Raw genomic sequence first — 19784 nt, forward strand, 5'->3', positions numbered from 1 at the left:
TAACCAAAGACTGGGAAAAACCCAAAAGTCCCTCAACAGATGAAAGGATAACAAGTTGTGGTCTATAAACCACGATAGATACTACTCAGCAGTAGAAAGGAAAGGAACAAACTATTGATACACATGACACCATGAGTGAATCTTAAAATAATTATATTAGGTGCAAAAAGCCAGACAAAAGAGAATATAAACTTGTGGTGCCTTTTATATGAAATTCTAGAAAATGCAAACTATCCAAAGTGAAAGAAAGCAGTGGCTTCCAGGGGAGAGAGTTATTTGGGAAGAGCAGGAGGAAGGGATTACCTACCAAGGAGTATGAGGAAGTTTTCAGGGTGATGGATATTTTCATTATCTTGACTGTGGTTATGGTTATATGGCAGAGACATACGTCAAAACTTATCAAATTATATGCTTTCAGTGTGTGAAGTTTGTTGTATGCCAATTATACCTGAATAAACCTATTTATTTATTTATATAAAAATATAAACCTATTTATTTTAAAAAACAAAACTCCACTGGGAAATTGTTGAGGTTCGGGATATCTGTATTCTCTTTCCGTATTTTCCACAGGGTTTGTCTCAGGTCTGAGTGTGCAGAAGGTGGTCAACAAATGTTTGATTACTTTCATCCCTACAAGAATTACCAGCATAGAAGGAAACTCACTGAGCAAGGATGTTTACTGGTACAATTCAGCTGATGGGGAAATTGTGATTTGCTAAAGTAGCAAAAGTCACAAGGGGTGAGGGGACTTCGTTTGATCACTCATTTCTATGGACTGCTAGGTCAAGTCAGTTCATTTCAACCTGGAACGTTTGCATCCCTGGACAGTTTCTAAGGGAGGAGAATGAATGCCACCGAGCATTCATAAGGAATAAGATGAGATGGAACAAGAATGATGATGATGAGGATGAGGATGAGAATGATGAAGATGATGATAGTAATAGTGATAATACTATTTACCACTTGATGGCCACTGACTGTGTGCCAGAGCACCATCTGCTTCCTGTCTGTTCACCCTCACCCCAGTCCTATGTGGAAGTTGTTATCATTCCATCTTAAAGAGGAGGAACTAGCAGGTGGTGAGTAAAATGGACTCATATAGCTAATAAGTTGCGGAGCTAGTATTTGAACCCATGTCTGTCTGATTCCAAAGCCTGTGCTCCTACCATTAAATGTATCCCATTCCCAAGCCAATATACATATGTGAACACATGTATTTCCACCTGAACACCCATGTAAGGCCACACACACACACACACACACACGCATATACTCAACCACATGTATACAAATGTACCTGCACACACATGGGTACACATATGCACATGCACATATTTGAATACACACATTTGCATGCATACAAAAATGGCCACACACATACACAAATGCATCCACATGTATCCCCTGAACACACACACCTATGCACATACACGCTTGCATGACACATACAGCTGAGCACACACATATGTGGTTGCACATACACAGAGGCACACACTTAGTCCTAAGAACATACATTTTCCCTTTCTGGCTCTGGCTTCCTGCAAACAGCCACCACTACATCCTTTTGCCAGCCTCTCCCAGCCAGGCCCCAGGAATCTTCAAAACACTGAAGTCCTAAGTCTCAAGTGAAATTATGCCCAGGCCCCTGACCTGGGGGGGCTGCATGCAAGTCAGGGCAATCAGATACATCACATTTTCCCATGAAAGAAATTTCTGACAGGCTTATTAACCTTTGAAAATACCAGTTCTCAGTCTGAGGGACTTCCTGAGTCCAGATCAAATTGAAAAATAACCTAGTGACAGACCACCCAGTTCTGAGCTGATGGGAATTACTTTCAACCCAGGCGAGCATGTCCTTTAGACAAAATGTTCCACACCAAAGCTGACAGCAGCCAGATCTTGGGAGCAGGGGAGCCAAGTGCCATTTATTACAAAACATATCCATGATCGCTGTGTCATGGGGCCACTGCTCTGGGCCCAAGTCCCTTTGGGGGCAGCTGGGGTGGCAAGTAGCAGCCAGCCTTAGTGCCTTTGACATTTATGTCCCTGTGCTATAGGACAGAGGGTCTGTCTGTCATCACAGAGTGATGTAGCCTTGGCCCCTGGCAATCATTTTCTGTTTCAAGTGTTCAGTTTGGTGTAGAATTGTAGTTCAGTGGATGCTATCAGAAGAAAAAGGACAGAGTGTCACGTGGAAAGTTGGAGATAAACTGATAACTCCAGGGTTAGAGGAACTGACTCATCCGCCCCCACTGTCTTGTGGTGGAGGACAGTCTCCCTCCTTCTCTCTTTTGGGCCATATTCTGGCTCAGAAGTCAGTCTATGTAATTTCTGGAAGTGTCAATGTTTTTCTTCACCCCATAGAACACATGTAGAACAGAGCTTTTCCACCATAAGAGCTGCCAGGTACCTCAGAGTTCAGCCTTGTCACTGCATGGAATAAATTGGGTGGTCATGCACAAGACCCATAACTTCAGAGCCTCAGTTTATGCATATAAAAGATGGGAATATCAGTGCCTGCCCTGTCTGCCTCACTAATTTGCCATGAAGACTAACAGGGCTGATAAGACAGTGCACTCTGAGTGAGAGGGAAGGGGCTTGGGCCATCACATCTTCAACCATTCCTACCATTGTTCAAGGTTTTTTTGCTCAGGCACACCCTCACACAGGCTTCCAGGAATGACTTCTAATGTTTCCCCTCTTTCTCTGGAATTATCTCCTCTTCTGCACTGCTACTGACTGTCCCACTGCTCAGCGGGCTGCATCCCAGCCATGTGCCCAGCCCCAGAAGATACTTCAAACTGCTCATTCCTATAGCTCCCAACACAACTGTACCTCTTCTCGACCAATGATTTTGCTTTCCAGTGCTCAGAAAAAGGGACAGAGAGGCAGGAAGGCTCTCTGATTCTCTCCCCAAAACGTATCCACTCTAACCATCCTTAACTCCTGGCCTACTGGTGCAAAGGCTCCTTTGCATCTACTACCAATGCCTCCACTTAGAATCTTCATCCCCTGAAGCTTCCTCAGGGATCCACAACATCACTTGTCCCTTCTCATTACTGGATCTTTGCTTTTTTCCTTGCTACCAGTCCCTTCTCAGCACACAAAGGGGAATTTCGGCCATGGAATTTGTGTCTCTGTAGGAACATGTAAGAGGTTTGGACTTTGAATAGGGGGCAGAAGAATAAAAACTCTGGGTGAAGTCAAAAGTGGGGTGTATGTGGACCTTTTGGGAGGCCTCAAGGATAGGGAATTGAAGACTTACAGAAGTCACATGAGTGTGGTTGCTGGAGACTGCAGGGGTTCTTGCGTTGTCCAGACTGTCACCTTTCTTCCTTGGGCTCTGTTCTTCCTCTCTCCATTCCTCTCCCTGACTTTTATCCCCTAACCCCAGCTTGACTTCTAAAAGCTTAGGATAAAATAAATCTTTTAAAAAACAGAAGTCCAGACCCTGTTAAATCACTGAGAGTGGGATAAGGCACTCCCCACTGAGGCATCACTATACTTTTGTTTTACAAATAATAGAAAACCATGCTTGCTCCACAGAGCTGGTGAAGATATGACCTAATGAATCCTAACAGTAGCTGCAGCCAGATAGCCTTGGGACTGTCAGTCAGAGGGCCAACCCTCCCCAACCCCCAGTGGTGAACAGAACCCCACCCAGGCCAATCAGCCTCTCTCACCAGGAACTTAGATTGGATGGAAGGCAGGGAGTTGGAACCAAGCCATTAGGACCGCAACCTCCTGGAGAGATCTCTTGAGTTCCTGCCTCTGGGGTTCTTGGAGCTGCCATCTTTCAAGTCCTTCCTGAGGCTTGGCTGTTGAGCTTTTTCTTGAATTCTGTGAGATATTCAGTATCCTTCCAATTACTCCCATTTCAGTTTTACTCAGGAAAGATTTGTTTCTTGCAACCAGAGTACTTCTGAATACCATCCTCAGAAAGTAACTGACTTGGGTGCCATGGCTCATGCCTGCAATTCCAGCACTTTGGTAGGCTGAGGCGGGCAGATCACTTGAGCCCAGGAGTTCAAGACCAGCCTGGACAACACAAAAATTAGCTGGGCATGGTGGTGTGCACCTGTAGTCCTAGCTACTTGGGAGGCTAAGGTGGGAGGATTGCTTGAGCCCAGGAGGCAGAGGTTGCAGTGAGCTGAGATCATGCTACTGCACTCCAGCCATGGTGACAAAGTAAGAAAGACCCTGTCTCAAAAGAAAAAAAAAAAAAAAGGAAAAGAAAAAAGAAAGTAATTGACTTGCCACCACACAACCTTCTCACACCATCTTTATGAAACACCAGACATCAGATCCTGAAAGTACTTTATTCTCAAAGTTTGCAAGATAAGTATTGTCATTATGCCCATTTTGCAGGTGAGGTACTGGGGCTCTGAAAGATGTGGGCATCTGCCTGAGGTTATAGCTTAAACCAGGAATCTTCGTTACTCCATATCAGTAAAACTCACTGTACCCCAAGTAAAAGAGGTCATTGAAAGGAAAGTGGGAAGCTCTCTGGCCAAGACACCACCTTTCTCCATCTCTCTCCATACATATTCTCCCATCTCTGCTTCTGAGGATCTGCTCCATTTTCCTGCCTCTCTCTGAAGAGTGGCTTTTCCCTGCTCACTCATCAGTGAGCACATTGCTGAAAAAGGCTGCTTCAGCCCAAACCCTAAATACTTAGTTATTCACTTCGAGCTTCCACCATCGACTATTCTATGTCTCATAGTTTGAATTATTGAGAAAAAATCTGCTTGGTGCCTGGTCATCTGGGGTAGGCTGAAGAATGCCCCCATACTTCCTCCCAAGTATAACTGCACTCTAATCCATGGAACTTGTGGATGTTACCTTATATGGAAACATGGTCTTTGCAGATGTGATTAAGTTAAAGATTTTTAAATGGGGATTATCTTGGATTATCAGGGTGGGTCAGTGATTATGCAATCACATACATCCTTATAAGAAGAAAACAGAGGAAGATTTGGCACAAATAGAAGAAGAGAAGCTGATGTGAAGATGGAGGCAGAGATTGAAATGATGCAGCCACAGGCAAAGGAATGTTTACAGTCATCAGAAACTGGAAGAGACAAGGGGCAGATTCTTCTCCAGAGAGACTCTAAGGGGGGCAGAGCTCCCTTGATTTCAGCTCAGTAATACTGATTTCAGATTTCTCATGCAGAATTGTGAAAGAATACATTTTTGTTATTTTAAACCATAATATTTGTGGTAGTTTGTTATAGCAGCCACAGGAAACTAATGCTAATACAGCAGCCAATGGATTCATTCATCCTGCACTAAGTGTCCAATCAGCTGTGTCCAGGAGGATGTTTACAGGAAAAACATAGCCACTGAGGCCTGCTCTCTCAGCTATGGGAAGAAAGTAGAGGGTTCATTTTCAGAGAAAAGGCATGGGCTGGGAGACACCTGCATTCATTCTACCACTAGTCTCTGACACCTGCTATCATGTAGGTGTAAGCATTGGGAAGTGCAGGGCAGCAGACTTGCCTAAATAGGCACCAAGCCTAGTGCTCTCCCTTCCCCTCCTAAATAGGGAATGAGTTCATAAACAGCACTGTTAATATTAATGCTAAGTTGGGGGAAAATAGGTGAGGCTGGAAGGTGAGTCTATTCATCCAGCTAATTCAAACAAGAGTTTACTAACACCCTGTTTTGCCAGGCCTTGGGATAAGTGCTTAGCACAGGCACCAATCTATAGTCTAGAGAAGGATAAGACCTGCACATCCTGGATAGTTGCAAAAAATGTAAAGAATCATTTAATCATTCATTCATTTATTCAACAAAAGTTTGCTGTGCACGTAGATGTACTAGGCTAGGTGATATTGCAATAAAATATGTAGAGTCACTGTCTTCATGGGGTGAGAAAAAGAAATAAGCAGATAAAGAGCAAAATAACAGATTATAAAATGGGCTATAAAGGAAAGGAATAAGTGTTGAGACAGAGAATCAGGTGTATGAATTGGCAGTGGCAGTGGTGGTGGTGGTAATCAGGGCTTGGAGTCAGGAGTTAGATTTAGGGTGCATGTGAGCAGTGTGGATGGAGAAATTTAAGAAGTAGTTGGATTTAAACCTGAGGATGGGGGAGAAGGTTTGGGCAGGAAGTGGAATACATAAATTATGTATTTATTTGAGACAAGAGTCTCACTCTGTCACCCAGGCTAGAGTGTTTGTTTGTTTGTTTATTTGAGATGGAGTCTTGCTTTGTTGCTCAGGCTGGAGTGCAATGGCACGATCTTGGCTCAATGCAACCTTTGCCTCCTCGGTTCAAGCGATTCTCCTGGTACAGGCGCCCGCCACCGTGCTTGGCTAATTTTTATATTTTTAGTAGAGACGGGGGTTTCACCATGTTGGCCAGGCTGATCTCGAACTCCTGACCTCAGGTGATCCGCCCGCCTTGGCCTCCCAAACTGCTGGGATTACAGGCGTGAGCCACGGCGCCTGGCCGGAAATTTGTTATTTAGAACGATGGAAACGGGTAGGAAAAAGAGCATATAGGCAAAAAGGTGTAAGTTTTAACTTTATGCATAGGGAAGGACATAAACACCGTCTACTTGTGAATAAGTAGTTTAGAAGAAACAATCTATAAGGGCCCGGAAGACTTCCGGCCTTTCCGCCTTTAACTAGACTACATTTCCCAGAGTGCTGCAAGAACTGGGTGTGACTCGGAAATCCTTCCCAACCACTTCCGGCGCAAGTGGCCTCTGATAATCATGGCGCCCCTCAGAACAACTGTATTGCTGTGGAGCCTCTTGAGGAGTTCTCCGGGCGTGGAACGGGTCTGTTTCCGGGCTCGAATCCAGCCCTGGCACGGTGGCCTGCTCCAACCGCTACCTTGCTCTTTCGAGATGGGGCTGCCACGCCGCCGGTTCAGCTCCGAGGCCGGTAAGTGACCTTCCGGACTTTCGCTGGGGCGTTCTTCTGGGAGACGTAGATCCTGTTTCTGGCAGGCGAAAACCACGCGATAGCCCCCGCGACACGTATCCTAGCGCTTCCTCAGATTCAGCTGTCTTCCTTCTGTACCTGTAGAGTTTGTCATCACCTGCATATCTGTTCATTCGTTCACTCACTCAGCTACAGTGCCTGAGTTCCGCTCCTTGCAGAGCACTGTGCTAAGCTCTGTGGGATATGGCAAACTAAGACTGACACAGACATTTCCCTGTGGGAACTCATGTCCATGGGGAATTGGCAGTGCAGTGTGACCCGGGTTGTTATAGGGGACGCACACAGGAGAGGCACTCAAACTAGGTTGGAAGGTCAGGGAAGGGTTCCTGGCAAATATGACCAAAGCTGAGATCTGGTTAGCCATGCTAAGGAGAAAGCAAGAAGCTTCTCAAGCATAGGGGACAGTAGCAGATGTCCAGAAATGAGACTGAGCACAGATATTTGGGAACCCATTTTGGACGTAGGATTGATAAGGCTTGATTAAGGCTTTGGATATGAGTTTAAAGGGACAAATTAAGATTGTTTCTTAAGTTTTTGATTGGAATAGAGGGTTGTCCCATTTACACCAAGATGAAGAAGATTAATTAATTGTTGGAACCGTTATTTTGGGGGCGGGGGTAGTGCAGAAGTAGATGAGATCAGGAGATGGGAAAGGAGGCGGAATTAAACCTATTTGGGACACATTAAATTTGAGGTGACTTTAAGAGTCAACTGTTCAGTGTGGAGTTAAATATAAAGTGAGGAACATCGGAGTAAAAATGGTAACTAAAGGTGAGTGAATGGGTGAGACTGAGGAGAGAGTAGTGCTGAGCACTTGCTGTGTGCTGGATACCCTGAGGAACCCTGGGTGCCAGAGATGAGTATAAGACAAGGTCTGGTCTTCATAGAGCACAACACTTAGTGAGAGACATAGTGTAGGTAAGCAGACCACCTTAACTTTTTTTCTAAATGAGGTTGGAAGCCATTCGTGAATTTTAAGCTTGGGAGTAATCTTGATTACATTTTAAAGAGATTACTCTGGTTGCTCTGTGGAGAATGGTCTGTAGTGGGGCCAGAATGGAGAAAGGGAGGCTGATGCAAGAGATGAGGATAGCCTTGACTAGCCAGTGGTGTTTTTTTTTTTTCTTTTTTTTTTTTTTTTTTGTAAAATTGGGATAATCTTCGTGTTTACCTCATGGGTTGTTGTGAGTATTAAATGGGCTGAGTGTGTAAAGTACTTAGCTCAGTCAGTATTGGCATGTAGTAAATAGCTAATAAATGGTAGCTCTTATAATTACTGTTATTATTACTACAGCTATTTGATTACCGTTGTTGTTATTACTACTGCTATTGGCTAGATCTGGAGGATCAGGGAGAATTTAGGAATGGCTGTAAGATTTCTGGCCTGTATGGCCTACTGGATGATGCTGAGATAGGGAACAGAAAATGCAGGTTTGAGACAAGGGAAAGTTGATGGGTTCTGACTTGGCAGTATTCAAGTACATGAGAGAGGTTGAGTAATTGGATGGAAGGTGATCTTGGCAGGAGATTCAGATTTTAGAGTTTCTGGCATATAAAGGTAATTGAAGTCGTGGCAGGATAGGAGAAATCATCGAGTAAGAATCTGAGAAGGGAGAAAAGGACATCGTTCAGAATCTGTAGGGATACCAGTTTATAGGAGAAGAAGAGGTGACTAGGAACAAATGGCTTTTTCTTTCTTTTTTGCTAATGGAAATGGAAGTAGAAGTTAGGCAAAGCAATAAGCAAACTGCATGAGGCTGAGCTAAGATTTGATTCTCTGCTTATGTCAAAGGCTCTTCCATGATAACACACGGCCTCTTCAGTATCATGTCCAGTGAACCAAGCCTCTTTCCTAGCTGCAATCTCTTAGCCTAGACTTTCCCTCCCTTTTTTCTCTGCCGTGATGAGGCTCTTGGGACGCTTTCTTTGACCCTGTCATGCCCATCCCTAGTCCAGGCTATGCTTAGTTTCTTCCTCTGCAATCACCCAAGCCCCGTACCTCTCCTGTATACCATACCTCTCACATTATGTCTCCCCACACCTCCCACTTATACCGAGGAGCACTATGATAAATTGGAAACCATCTAGGATCCAGAACCAGACAAACCTTGGTTTAAATTTTGACTCTATCACTTAATAGCTAGTTGTCTTTGGATAGGCTTCAGCATCCTCATTTATAAAATTGGGTTTATCAGTACCTATTTTGTGAGTGGTTATAAGCATTCCTGAAAATGTGTGTTATACCTGCCATATAGGAGACAACTCTGTAAGTGGCAGCAACCATTACAGTTATTACATTAATTACTTTATTACTGTTACTTCCTCTAGTAGTCTGTCCTTTTGGCAGAGACCGAGTCTATCTCCTCATCATAATGAGTGCTCAGTAAATCGTAAATGAAGAAATGAATGAATGCATCTCATAGGTATTAGCATTTTGCAGTGCCAAGGTAGACATTGTGCTAATGCTTTTTATTGTTAACTGACTTTTCTATTTAGAGGTCTTGTTAGCTTGTCATTTTTGTCAGCTTCTTATTTACTAAAGTCCATTTTAGCAGAATCTGGTAGCCCAGAGACCAAGAAACCTACATTTATGGATGAGGAAGTTCAAAGCATACTCACGAAAATGACAGGCTTGAACTTGCAGAAGACTTTTAAGCCAGCTATACAAGAACTGAAGCCACCAACCTATAAGCTAATGACTCAGGCACAGTTGGAAGAGGTACGTGAATGCAGGAATATTGTTAGAATACCTTTCTTTAAGGGTTTAAACAACATTTCTAGAGGCCCCTCCAGATGCTTATAGCTATTCTTCCATAGGCACTAGTGAAAGGTAATACCAGGCATAGAACTGAGAAAAGAAATGTGAGTAGGCTGCCAGAGAGGGGCAGGGAGCATGGCTGGAATTGAGCAGACTAGGGCATATGGATCAGGTCTGGGTGTTCAGAGAGTATCCTCTCTCCTCTCAAGGCAGCCTGAGCACCCCTCCTTTTTTCTGCCTGCTCCAGCTTCCTTCCTGGAGAAACATCTACTGTGATCTGCCTTGGGGCTGAAGCTTTGGGGAGATTGTGAGATCCTGCATGGAAACAGCATGTTTTCCAGGCACCAGTGTCCTCCTCAGTACCATGGGTACTGAGTGCTGCGTGGAAAACACTTTGATGTATGAATACGTAAAGCATTAATACTCGTCTTTCTGATTCAAAAGTAATTTATAGTCAGCAAAATATATATATCTCTCTCCAGTAGTAGATTACATGAAGAGTAAAAGTCCATCTTTTCACCTCCTAGAGGTAACTGCTTTTAACAGTATGGCATGAAGCAATGTAGTCAATGGTTAAGAGAATGGGCTTTGAAGTTGGGTTGTCTAGGTTCAAATACCAGTGTTGCAATTTTCTAGCAATTTACTTAACATCTGTATGCCTCTTTTTTCTTCTGTAAAATGGAGATGATAACAATTGCACCTAACTCATAAGGTAATTGAGGCCATTAAATCAGCCAAATACATTTAGACTATTTGAACACTATCTGGCACATAGTAAGCACCCAAAAACTGCATTCTTTTATTCTGTTTCAAGCAGCTTTTGCAGCCTGGCTTTGTCTCAGAGCATGCCTTTGTGGTTTTGATAATGGTTGAGTCTATAGCTGGTGGTCTCAGCCACATCGCAGAGGCAAAGGCCAGGGCTCACAAGTCCAGGTTTGGCTTTTTACTCACTGATTTGTGGCTACACCTTCTTTTCTTTGCAGGTTTTTGCATTTTTTTATTAGTGTGTGCTTTTGTCAGATGATCCTTATATTATGTAACCTTGTGGCTTTCCTTAATAAATATTTTCTTTCATTAGGCTACAAGACAGGCAGTTGAGGCAGCTAAAGTACGATTAAAAATGCCACCAGTTCTGGAAGAGCGAGTACCAATAAATGATGTGTTAGCTGAAGATAAGATTTTGGAAGGAACAGAAACAACCAAATATGTGTTTACTGATATATCATATAGCATACCACACCGGGTGAGTATATGTCTAATTGCAAAATGATCTTTCTTTGAAATACCATGTGGAGAAGGGCTTGAGAGATGATGTGACCTGGCTGTCTCTGATGCGTCCAAACCAGATTTCCTCTGACTGGGTGAGACCCTTCTGGAAGATATACTATATGAGGGATGAGAAATGCAGACCAGCCCCACATCATGATGTTACCATTTCTCAGCAGATAATAGGCACAGTATTTTCCAGATTCCAGATGTGCTGAGGCAGAACAAGGAGTACACAGATACAGACAGAAACCCATCCCAAACCACAAATGGACAAAAATCTACAAGGCAATGGAAGCAGGAGACTCTTTTCGCCTAAGTTAGATGGATTTCTTTAGCTGAAGCTTTTTGAGAAGATAGAATGTTTCTGTCTTATAAATTCCTTGATGATGCCAAGAAACTCAGACATCATAAAGGATTTTCGCTTTCCAGAGTTTTCAGTAAGAATGACAGATGTTTCTCAGATAATTTTCAGGCATCACCACTTCTTCTGTTGTGATTGTTATTCTCTGGCTCCTCTTTACTTGATTGCAAATTTAAAAGAACACTCTGGCATTTTAGAAATATGTAAGCTTTGTATTTGAGCCTTTGCAAGTAAAGAATAAAAAGAGAATAGTTTACAATTCAGCCCACAGAATACATTAGAACACTATAGAATGCTGAGTTTGGGAGAAGGTTCACTCCATATTAATATTTTATTATACATGATTATGGTTAGAAAACGATTTGAGCTATGTTCAACACCAGCCATCTGTATATTTGACATAATGAACATGAGTCACAGAGTTTCAATTTTAATTACAGTTTTTGTTTTGTGATGCTTTAATATATGTTTGCAGTGCTATGCAGGTTGGTTGGGAAGCATTTTATAACTTGAAAAGGAGAAAGGAGAAAGGTTTCTCAAATTACCAAAATCCTTCTGAGGAAAAATTGTATTATGTTGGCATGTGCTTTTTTTTTTTTCGATTGGCAGTGTTGACGGAAGTTTTAACTATGTTATCTTCAGAACACATTTAGAGACTCCTACACCTCTAAAAACTTGAGAGTCAGTACTGTTTGGTTAATTTATACATTAATCAGGTGTGTATCAATTATCAGCAATGTGCGAAGCTCCATGTATGCCACTCCCGGTATTGCAAAAAATTATAATCCACATTTCCTGCCCTTTTCCAGTTATATAACAATATCTGAGGGATGCCAAAAATCTTGTCCGGGGTAAATTTCCAGTTGAATGGTATAAAAAGTAGGTAGAATTTAGAGGAGGAAGTGATCCCATGGCCTGGGAGTTGGCAGTTGGAAGATCGAAGTGACCAGAGACAGTTGGACCAGACAGCCTCTCAGACATGTTTATGTCTAATGCCAATATGAGAAATCATAAAAGTGTAGAAGTAAGACTCCTCATTCTTGGGTTTGTTCTTTTTATCCCAAGGACTTTAAACATAGATCATAAAGTAGTAAAATCTGTTTAGATGAGACTTTGGGATAGAGAAATGAAAGTTTGGAAAGGTCATAGCACTTCTTTCCTCTAAAATGGATATAGATGAATCTCAGCTTTTTTCGTATCGAACTCACATTAGCACCACAGTTGGTACTTACTGAATACTTTCATTTTAGATTTCTGATTGTCAGATGCACAGCAGTGATTAGTGAAGGAAATATCAAACCTTGCCAAGTCTTTGAGGTTTAAAATTATCATTGATCTCATATGCATGATTGCATTTTATATTGTTGATTGCAAATTATTCTTATAATGGCCTTAGTGGGACACAGGAACTAAAAATACGTCCTCACAAACGCATCCTTGATTATGTTTTTCTATTTTAGGAGCGTTTTATTGTCGTCAGAGAACCAAGTGGCACACTACGCAAAGCCTCTTGGGAAGAACGGGATCGAGTGATACAAGTTTATTTCCCAAAAGAAGGTCGTAAAATTTTGACACCAATAATTTTCAAGGAAGAAAATCTTAGGGTAAGGTGACTTAGGTTTTATGTTTTAGAGCCAGTGATGATGATTTATTTGTAGAACCAGTTGGCTTTGTGCCTTGATCCAGATAAACATTTCTAATGATAACTTGACTTTTTTTTTTTTTTGAAATGGAGTTTCGCTCCTTTTGCCCAGGCTGAAGTGCAGTGGCGGGATCTCAGCTCACTGCAACCTCCACCTTCTGGTTTCAAGTGATTCTTCTGCCTCAGCCTCATGAGTAGCTGGGATTACAGGCGCCCGCCACCACGCTTGGCTAATTTTTGTATTTTTAGTAGAGACGGGGTTTCACCATGTTGGCCAGGCTGGTCTTGAACTCCTGACCTCGGGATTCGCACCCCCCCCCCCCCAATCCGACTCCCAAAGTGCTGGGATTACAGGCGTGAGCCACCACGCCTGGCCGACTTCTTTCTTAATAGAATCCTCCTTACCACCCAAGATGGGTTGTACTAGGGTTCTCTTATAATTGGCTTAGCTGGAATTTGAATCTAGGTGTGACAATTACAAAGCCTGTGTTATTTCTTTATGCTTCTTGAGGAGCACAGAGTGGCCAGTATGTGGGTGGGCAGGCCTGTCATGACATCAGGACAGGTGCTGAACTTCAGTGTTCTCATGTGATGCTAACTCTGCTGTGTGATTTTAGACTATGTATAGCCAGGACAGGCATGTTGATGTCCTCAATCTCTGCTTTGCCCAGTTTGAGCCAGATTCCACAGAGTATATCAAGGTGAGTATATTTTAGTTTCTAAAATATAGGCTTAAGTATGGTTATGAGTAAGATTTTTAATCTAGCTCAATGAATTTCGTTGTAAGTTTTGATACAGGGGAAAGGGAAGAGAAATACCTGAAAATCTATTGAGTACAGATGTGTGCCAGATATATATTTTATAATCACAACAACCCTTGATTAAAGATGAGGGAATTTAAGCTTGTAGAGTTAAGTAGCTTGCTGAAAGTTGCATAGCTACTAAGTGGTAGGGTTAGGACCCAAGTTTGATGACAAAGCCTATTCTCTTTTCAGTTTACCATATAGGAATCAAATTATTTACTAAAATTTTGCTGAAGTACAGTGTGTTTGTCTTACAGCTCAGTAAGTATTCATTAGTACCTTCTATGTGTAAGGTATTATCTTGGGTAGTATAGGTGATGCCACGAACTAGGATAGAGTATGCTGTGCCAAAGCCAGCAGTCCGGATATGGCTGTGGGGAAAGGTGCTAGTAAGTATACAAATAATTATCTCCTCAGGCCTAAAATGCTAGACACTAAGAGAAGATTACAAATTCTTTGAAGAAAGCCTTCATAGGGGTGTTAAGGAGGGTTCTAGAAGTGCAGGAAATGTTGTGGCAGGTGGAGCTGGGTGAGGTGTTTCAGGTAGAGAGAACAGTATAAGCAACAGGCAGGAAAAAAGGAGGCTTGAGAAACGGCCAGTGATCTGGTTTGCTTATATATGCCATGTATATGTAGGGGAGTGATTAAAGATTAAGTTAGGAAGGTGGATGTAGCCACATCGTAGGTGACCTCAGATGCTAGGCTGAGGAATCTGGAATTCAGTCAGCAGACCTTTGAAAGCCTTTTGAACAGAGGAATGCCCCCATCAGAACCTTCATTTAGGAAGATCAATCTGGAAGGAGGACTGAAGGACTTTTAGTTAATAAGATGGAATGGGCTAGTTGGTAGAATAGGGTAGTTGATGGGGGGGAGGGATAGGGGAAAGGGAGAGTAGTGAAAAAATACTTGATTTCTTTTCTCCCATAGTGACCAAGAAGTGAGTGCTACATTATTTCCAGTGGTCTCTATATGCATAATCGGTGCTTAATAAATTGTAGTTGGCCTGCCAAAAAGTACTTAATATGGCTATAAATGTTTGGTATTTTGCTTCAGGCTGCCACATACTTCTAGAGTGGAGAAGGCACAGACTTGCTGTCATTTAGACAAATTCTTCTCTTTTTATTTTTTTAAAGACAGGGTCTTATTCTGTGGCCTGCCATGCCCAGCTAATTTTTTAAAAAATTTTCCTAGAGATGAGGACTGCTCAAGCAGTCCTCCCACCTCAGCTTCCCAAAGTGTTGGGATTATAGGCATGAGCCACTGTGCCTGGCCAAAATTCTTTCTTAATAGAATCCTCCTTCCCACCTAAGGTGGGTTGTACTAGGAATGGTTTAAATCATACCAATTTGTTAATGATATGGAGGCAACTGTAAGAAGACCTGGTTTTACTTGCTTGGGCAGCACTCATGCTAATCAGTGTACGTTGAATAATGCTGCATACTTCTTATTTTCATGTTTCTGAAGAGTTGCATTTTATGTGGATAGGTTCATCACAAGACCTACGAAGATATAGATAAACGTGGAAAATATGACCTTTTACGTTCAACAAGATACTTTGGTGGAATGGTGTGGTATTTTGTAAATAATAAAAAGATTGATGGTTTGCTGATTGACCAGATTCAGAGAGATTTGTAAGTATGATCTTAGTAAGTGAAAGAATCATTCTTATTGCTCTAACAGTTCATCTGTATTTAAGCTATGGTATTTTTCCAGTGATAACAGTGTACTGTCTAGTACTTGCTTACCTCAGTTTATGGATTTGTTCTTTTAGTATAACCTAGCTCTCCTAGTTTTTGCTTTTATATAAAGTGTAAGTAAGCCACTTACTTTCTCTTGAAAGAGTAAGTGGCTTTGGATCTGTACTGTAAACCCTCAATATTAACTTATCCTGAGCTCACCAATGCTCCTGGGTTGCTGAACTTTCCAGATACCGAAAGGGGGATTAAATAGGAAATGTAAAGAAGTAGAAATAAGCTCTGTGGTTGTTTTCTGGTAGAACTATTTCTAGGGCTTTTCAGTAAACACCATCCTTTAACTTATGAAAATACTTTTGATATCCCTTGCTTTTGCAAGATTTTTAAGGCATGAAAAAGTTAGCTTCTTTTCAGAGTAGCATGAAACAAAAAATACCTGTTGTATTTTAGCATCAAGCTGGTGTGCTCCCAGGCTTCTAGCTGGAAATAATAATACAACTTGTGATAAAACTGAAGAGAAAATAGTTTTTGAGCATCTTTCTATCAGTTGATTTAGGAAGGCCAAAATGACAAGGAAGCAGCATGGGTGTAGTAAGAAAGTCAACTTTCCACAAAAAGCCCTTGCTGGACTCAAGTCTGAACTACAAGACAGTTTTGAGATTATTGCCACCTTCAGACTGTTAGTTTTTGACTCGCAGAGTATCCTAACATGTAATACAAACCATATACACAAAGGTAAGGCATGTGGAACTGAAAGTTCCACAGAACTTATTTTCAGAATAAAATACAGCCCATACTTGGAAAAAGGGCATCATTTCTCATAGAAACAATATTCCTAATGATGATGATTTCCAGGCTAGCCCATTTCACCAGCATATGTAGTGTAATAAAAATCAGAGGGCAGAAATATACCTTCATACCCCATAATTGGGGGCTGGTGGTGATGGGGATGCTCAAGTGACTTGTCTTTATGTACATTATCTCCTATGAATGAATTTTCCACTTATAAAGTTTCTTGAGTTTAATCATTCTGAAATTGTTTTATTATTAAAACAGTATGTTCTTAAAAAAATTAGAGCAACGCAGAAATGTTTGAAAATTAAAGTTTATTAGGATATATTAATGTATGATATTATAGTATTACTCATCACATGTAAGCTTTACATCTGAAGCAATTCATGCTTACTGGGAGGGAAGTTTGAGTACTTACTTAGCTTTTCCTGCTATTCCTAGGTAAAGGCCCTCCTGTGGTCATTCTGAACAGAAGAGTGAGCTTACTGCAAACCACAGGCTGGACAGTAGAGGGTGCATATCCTCACTGAATGGAGCTCAGAAAAGAATTAGGATTCTGCACACATTTATTCCAGACTCAGTTCCCACTGTTGGTTTTTATATTGAGATTATTTTAAAATCTTTTCGAAGTATAATTTATTTGCTCTTTAAGTATGGGTGGGGTGTTAAGCTAAATTTAAATTGTTCTGTGAGGCACAGGCATTATACTTAAGCATGAACCTAATGAAGCCCTGAACATACCAACAGGTAGCAATCCAGTTAAGCTCTTTATAAGGCCACATGCCTAAGCTCCAAATGGAATCTTAATTTTTTATTGGGGAGACATTTCGTTACTACATTTAGTGGACTTTGTTAGATTATAACAAGCACAATAGATTTGTGATGAACATTTTTTATTTTTTTCCCCCTGAAAAGCTTTATGATACAACAGCTCTGTTTTCCTGAGAGATGGCCTTTAGGGTAGATGAGCCTCAGTATAAGCCCAGAGCATTTCTCTAAGGCTACCAAGGCTTGAGGAATTCTGTACTTACTCCCACTGTCACCCTGCTCTTCATCCCCCAGCTCAGGTAAGGGGAACGCAGGGAAGGCTGAAGAGTGCTAGCTGCGGAAGCACTGAATTAGGGTGTCCTCAGCCCTCCATTCCCAACTGGAAGCCAGTAGTTCACTTAGTGTATATAGCAGAGCCTCAAAAGCACAAGCATTTTGAGTGTCGTTTTTCTGTGCCCTCCAGCGATGAGATGGCAAATGGTGGGAAAGTGTCAGCTGTGTGAAAAGATAGTGATTGTTTGGTTTTGCTAGGACAGTTTTAATGTTGATAAAAATTGTTTATACATTTCTGAGAAGTACAGACCCGAAGAACTGAATTCTTGTTCTGTCTTCTTCATAGGTAGTTGTGTGATGCTGAAGTTAGACAGATTGCTGATGTAGAACCTGATTTTCCTTTTTGTCTGATGTGTGTGTATAATTTCAAATTTGCTTCACTAGGATGCTATTTTACTAATGCGTTCCTGTGAATAGTCTGGTGGCCTGAAAGTCTTTCCTTGGAATCTTAGGGGGCCTCTTGTAGAGGCATTTGTCTGTTAGCAAATGTCACTTAGAGGCAAGTGACTTTGAGATCCCTGTGACCACCACCCTCCTGCTTATGTGGGATGAAGCTATGTTTCTGTCCTCTGAGTTGGATTAGACTATTACATGCTGGTGAAGTAAGCTGGCCTGGAAATTTATCTACCATTAGGAATGCTGTTTCTGTGAGAAATGGTGCTCTTTTTCCAAAAAGAATATAGCCACATTTGGAATATATTCACTTTCATAAATTGGACACTTCCTGCAGTGACTCCTGCCCTAGCTGCCTCACGGAGTTGGTGTGAGGCCTAAATTAGTCAATTTTCCTGAAAATGCTTTTGAAACTGTAAAACTGAAGGTCCTTCCCCAATCCCTCCAGCCTGAGGAAAGTCTGAAATGTAATTTAGTTTGAAGTTGGCACACACTTTTATAGGACTGTGAATCAAATGAAGAAAACCCCTAGATAACATTAAACCCTTTCATTCTCAGAATCGATGATGCAACCAACTTGGTCCAGCTGTATCACGTGCTCCATCCAGACGGCCAGTCGGCTCAAGGGGCCAAGGATCAGGCTGCTGAGGGAATAAATTTAATCAAGGTAAAGTTTTTTTTTCATATTGGTTGTTTTGTGGTGGTAATTGAGCTGGGAAAAATTCAGAATTGGGTCATAATTAATGGTAACTAAACAGATTTGTGAATATGGGACATCTGTGGTCTTGAAAACATCAGTATGATTTGTCCCCATATTTCTTCAGCCTGGACAATAGAAACAGACAGGGGAGGGGGGTAAAGTGCAGTAAAGTAGGTTGAGTGATGCGGTGCTAGCAGCTGGAGTCCAGAGAAGTTCCAACAGTGCAGGGAGTAGCCCCTTTGTTCTTTGGAGCACTGGAAGGGCTGAGCTGCATCTGAGGTGTTCAAGCCACCAACAGGACAGGGTAGAGGACTAAGTAGCACATGTCCCCCAGAGCAGCTTCCTGTCTTTGTGTGGTCACATCACATCGGGGGAAATGGGCATGTGTCAAGAAGTGGAGAGTGTGATGCTTGTATATCATCAAGCCTTAGCTGTATTGTCATTTTGGAGCTGCATACCTCTCAAAACCATGGGCTTATATACATTTATCTGTAAGTGCTGAGAGTTGAGATGATATTTTCAGGAAGGGAAGGGGAGGAGATTGTATAATTAATTTCATCTCTTCTAATGCTCAGAATATACGTGGTTTCGTGGAACTGGCTTCTATCCTAGTAATACTGTTTGCATGCTGCAAAGCTAAGGAAACGACCTGTGATGACATCCTAGGAAGAGTAGAGAGAAACTACAGTACTGATTTTCTTTATGAACCTGATAAAGCACAATGTTTTTGGAGAAAATATTCTTTAAAGTGAAAAGTTAGTTTGGTAACTCTTAGCCTCCAGATTTCTCTCTAACCTAATGGTTTTTGTTTTGATCTCGAAGGAAGTATTAATATTAATACAATGTCAGGGTCTTAATTGGATACTTCTGGTGTTTAGAATTAGTATTGCTTGAAATGTGTTGGGTATTGTTTTTCTGTCCATGTGTGTTTATTATTGTATAATCGGGGAAAAAATTGTGAAATTTGAAAGACCTTTTTAAGTAGGACTCTTTGCTACTACAGAAATGCTAATGATGTCTTAAAACTGAAAAACTTTATAAATAGCATATATGTCTTATTGTTTAAAAATTTTTTTTAATTTAAACAGGTCTTTGCAAAAACAGAAGCACAGAAGGGAGCCTATATAGAACTAACACTGCAAACTTATCAAGAAGCACTCAGTCGCCATTCTGCAGCTTCCTAAAAATATTTTAAAAATACATTTATTTTACTAAATACTGACTACATTTCTCTGTTAATATTAAGCTAAATGTTAAAAAATGGCCAGATTAAAAGGTATCAATTTGTAGTTCTCCCTACAAAGCAAAAATTATTAC

General features: G+C 41.4%; 1 protein-coding gene across 2 annotated transcripts; it reads left to right on the forward strand.

Annotated features, from left to right (window-relative positions):
• The first annotated feature begins 6655 nt into the window (after positions 1-6655).
• MRPS22 (mitochondrial ribosomal protein S22) lies at positions 6656-19777 on the forward strand. 2 transcript variants are annotated; one of them, XM_004037746.5, is made up of 8 exons: positions 6656-6894; positions 9507-9673; positions 10791-10955; positions 12803-12946; positions 13602-13685; positions 15273-15418; positions 18326-18434; positions 19556-19777. In XM_004037746.5, the coding sequence occupies exons 1-8, from the start codon at positions 6723-6725 to the stop codon at positions 19649-19651; spliced, it is 1083 nt and encodes a 360-aa protein (XP_004037794.4). In that variant the 5' UTR covers positions 6656-6722; the 3' UTR covers positions 19652-19777. The 2 variants fall into 2 exon arrangements, with proteins under 2 accessions (XP_004037794.4, XP_018879066.3); XM_019023521.4 differs by having other exon boundaries at positions 6689-6894; positions 9510-9673.
• The last annotated feature ends 7 nt before the right edge of the window (positions 19778-19784 follow it).

Source organism: Gorilla gorilla, chromosome 2 (assembly GCF_029281585.2).
Source record: "Gorilla gorilla gorilla isolate KB3781 chromosome 2, NHGRI_mGorGor1-v2.1_pri, whole genome shotgun sequence".
In the NCBI taxonomy this organism is placed as follows: Eukaryota; Metazoa; Chordata; class Mammalia; order Primates; family Hominidae; genus Gorilla; species Gorilla gorilla.

What these genes read in the sequence shown, in the direction of transcription:
- MRPS22 (XM_004037746.5), top strand. Translation starts at nt 6,723, where the DNA reads ATGGCGCCCCTCAGAACAACTGTATTGCTGTGGAGCCTCTTGAGGAGT. An exon ending in CATATAGCATACCACACCGG is followed by an intron (nt 10,956 to 12,802) that starts GTGAGTATATGT and finishes TTTCTATTTTAG; the next exon opens with GAGCGTTTTATTGTCGTCAG. An exon ending in AGGGAATAAATTTAATCAAG is followed by an intron (nt 18,435 to 19,555) that starts GTAAAGTTTTTT and finishes TAATTTAAACAG; the next exon opens with GTCTTTGCAAAAACAGAAGC.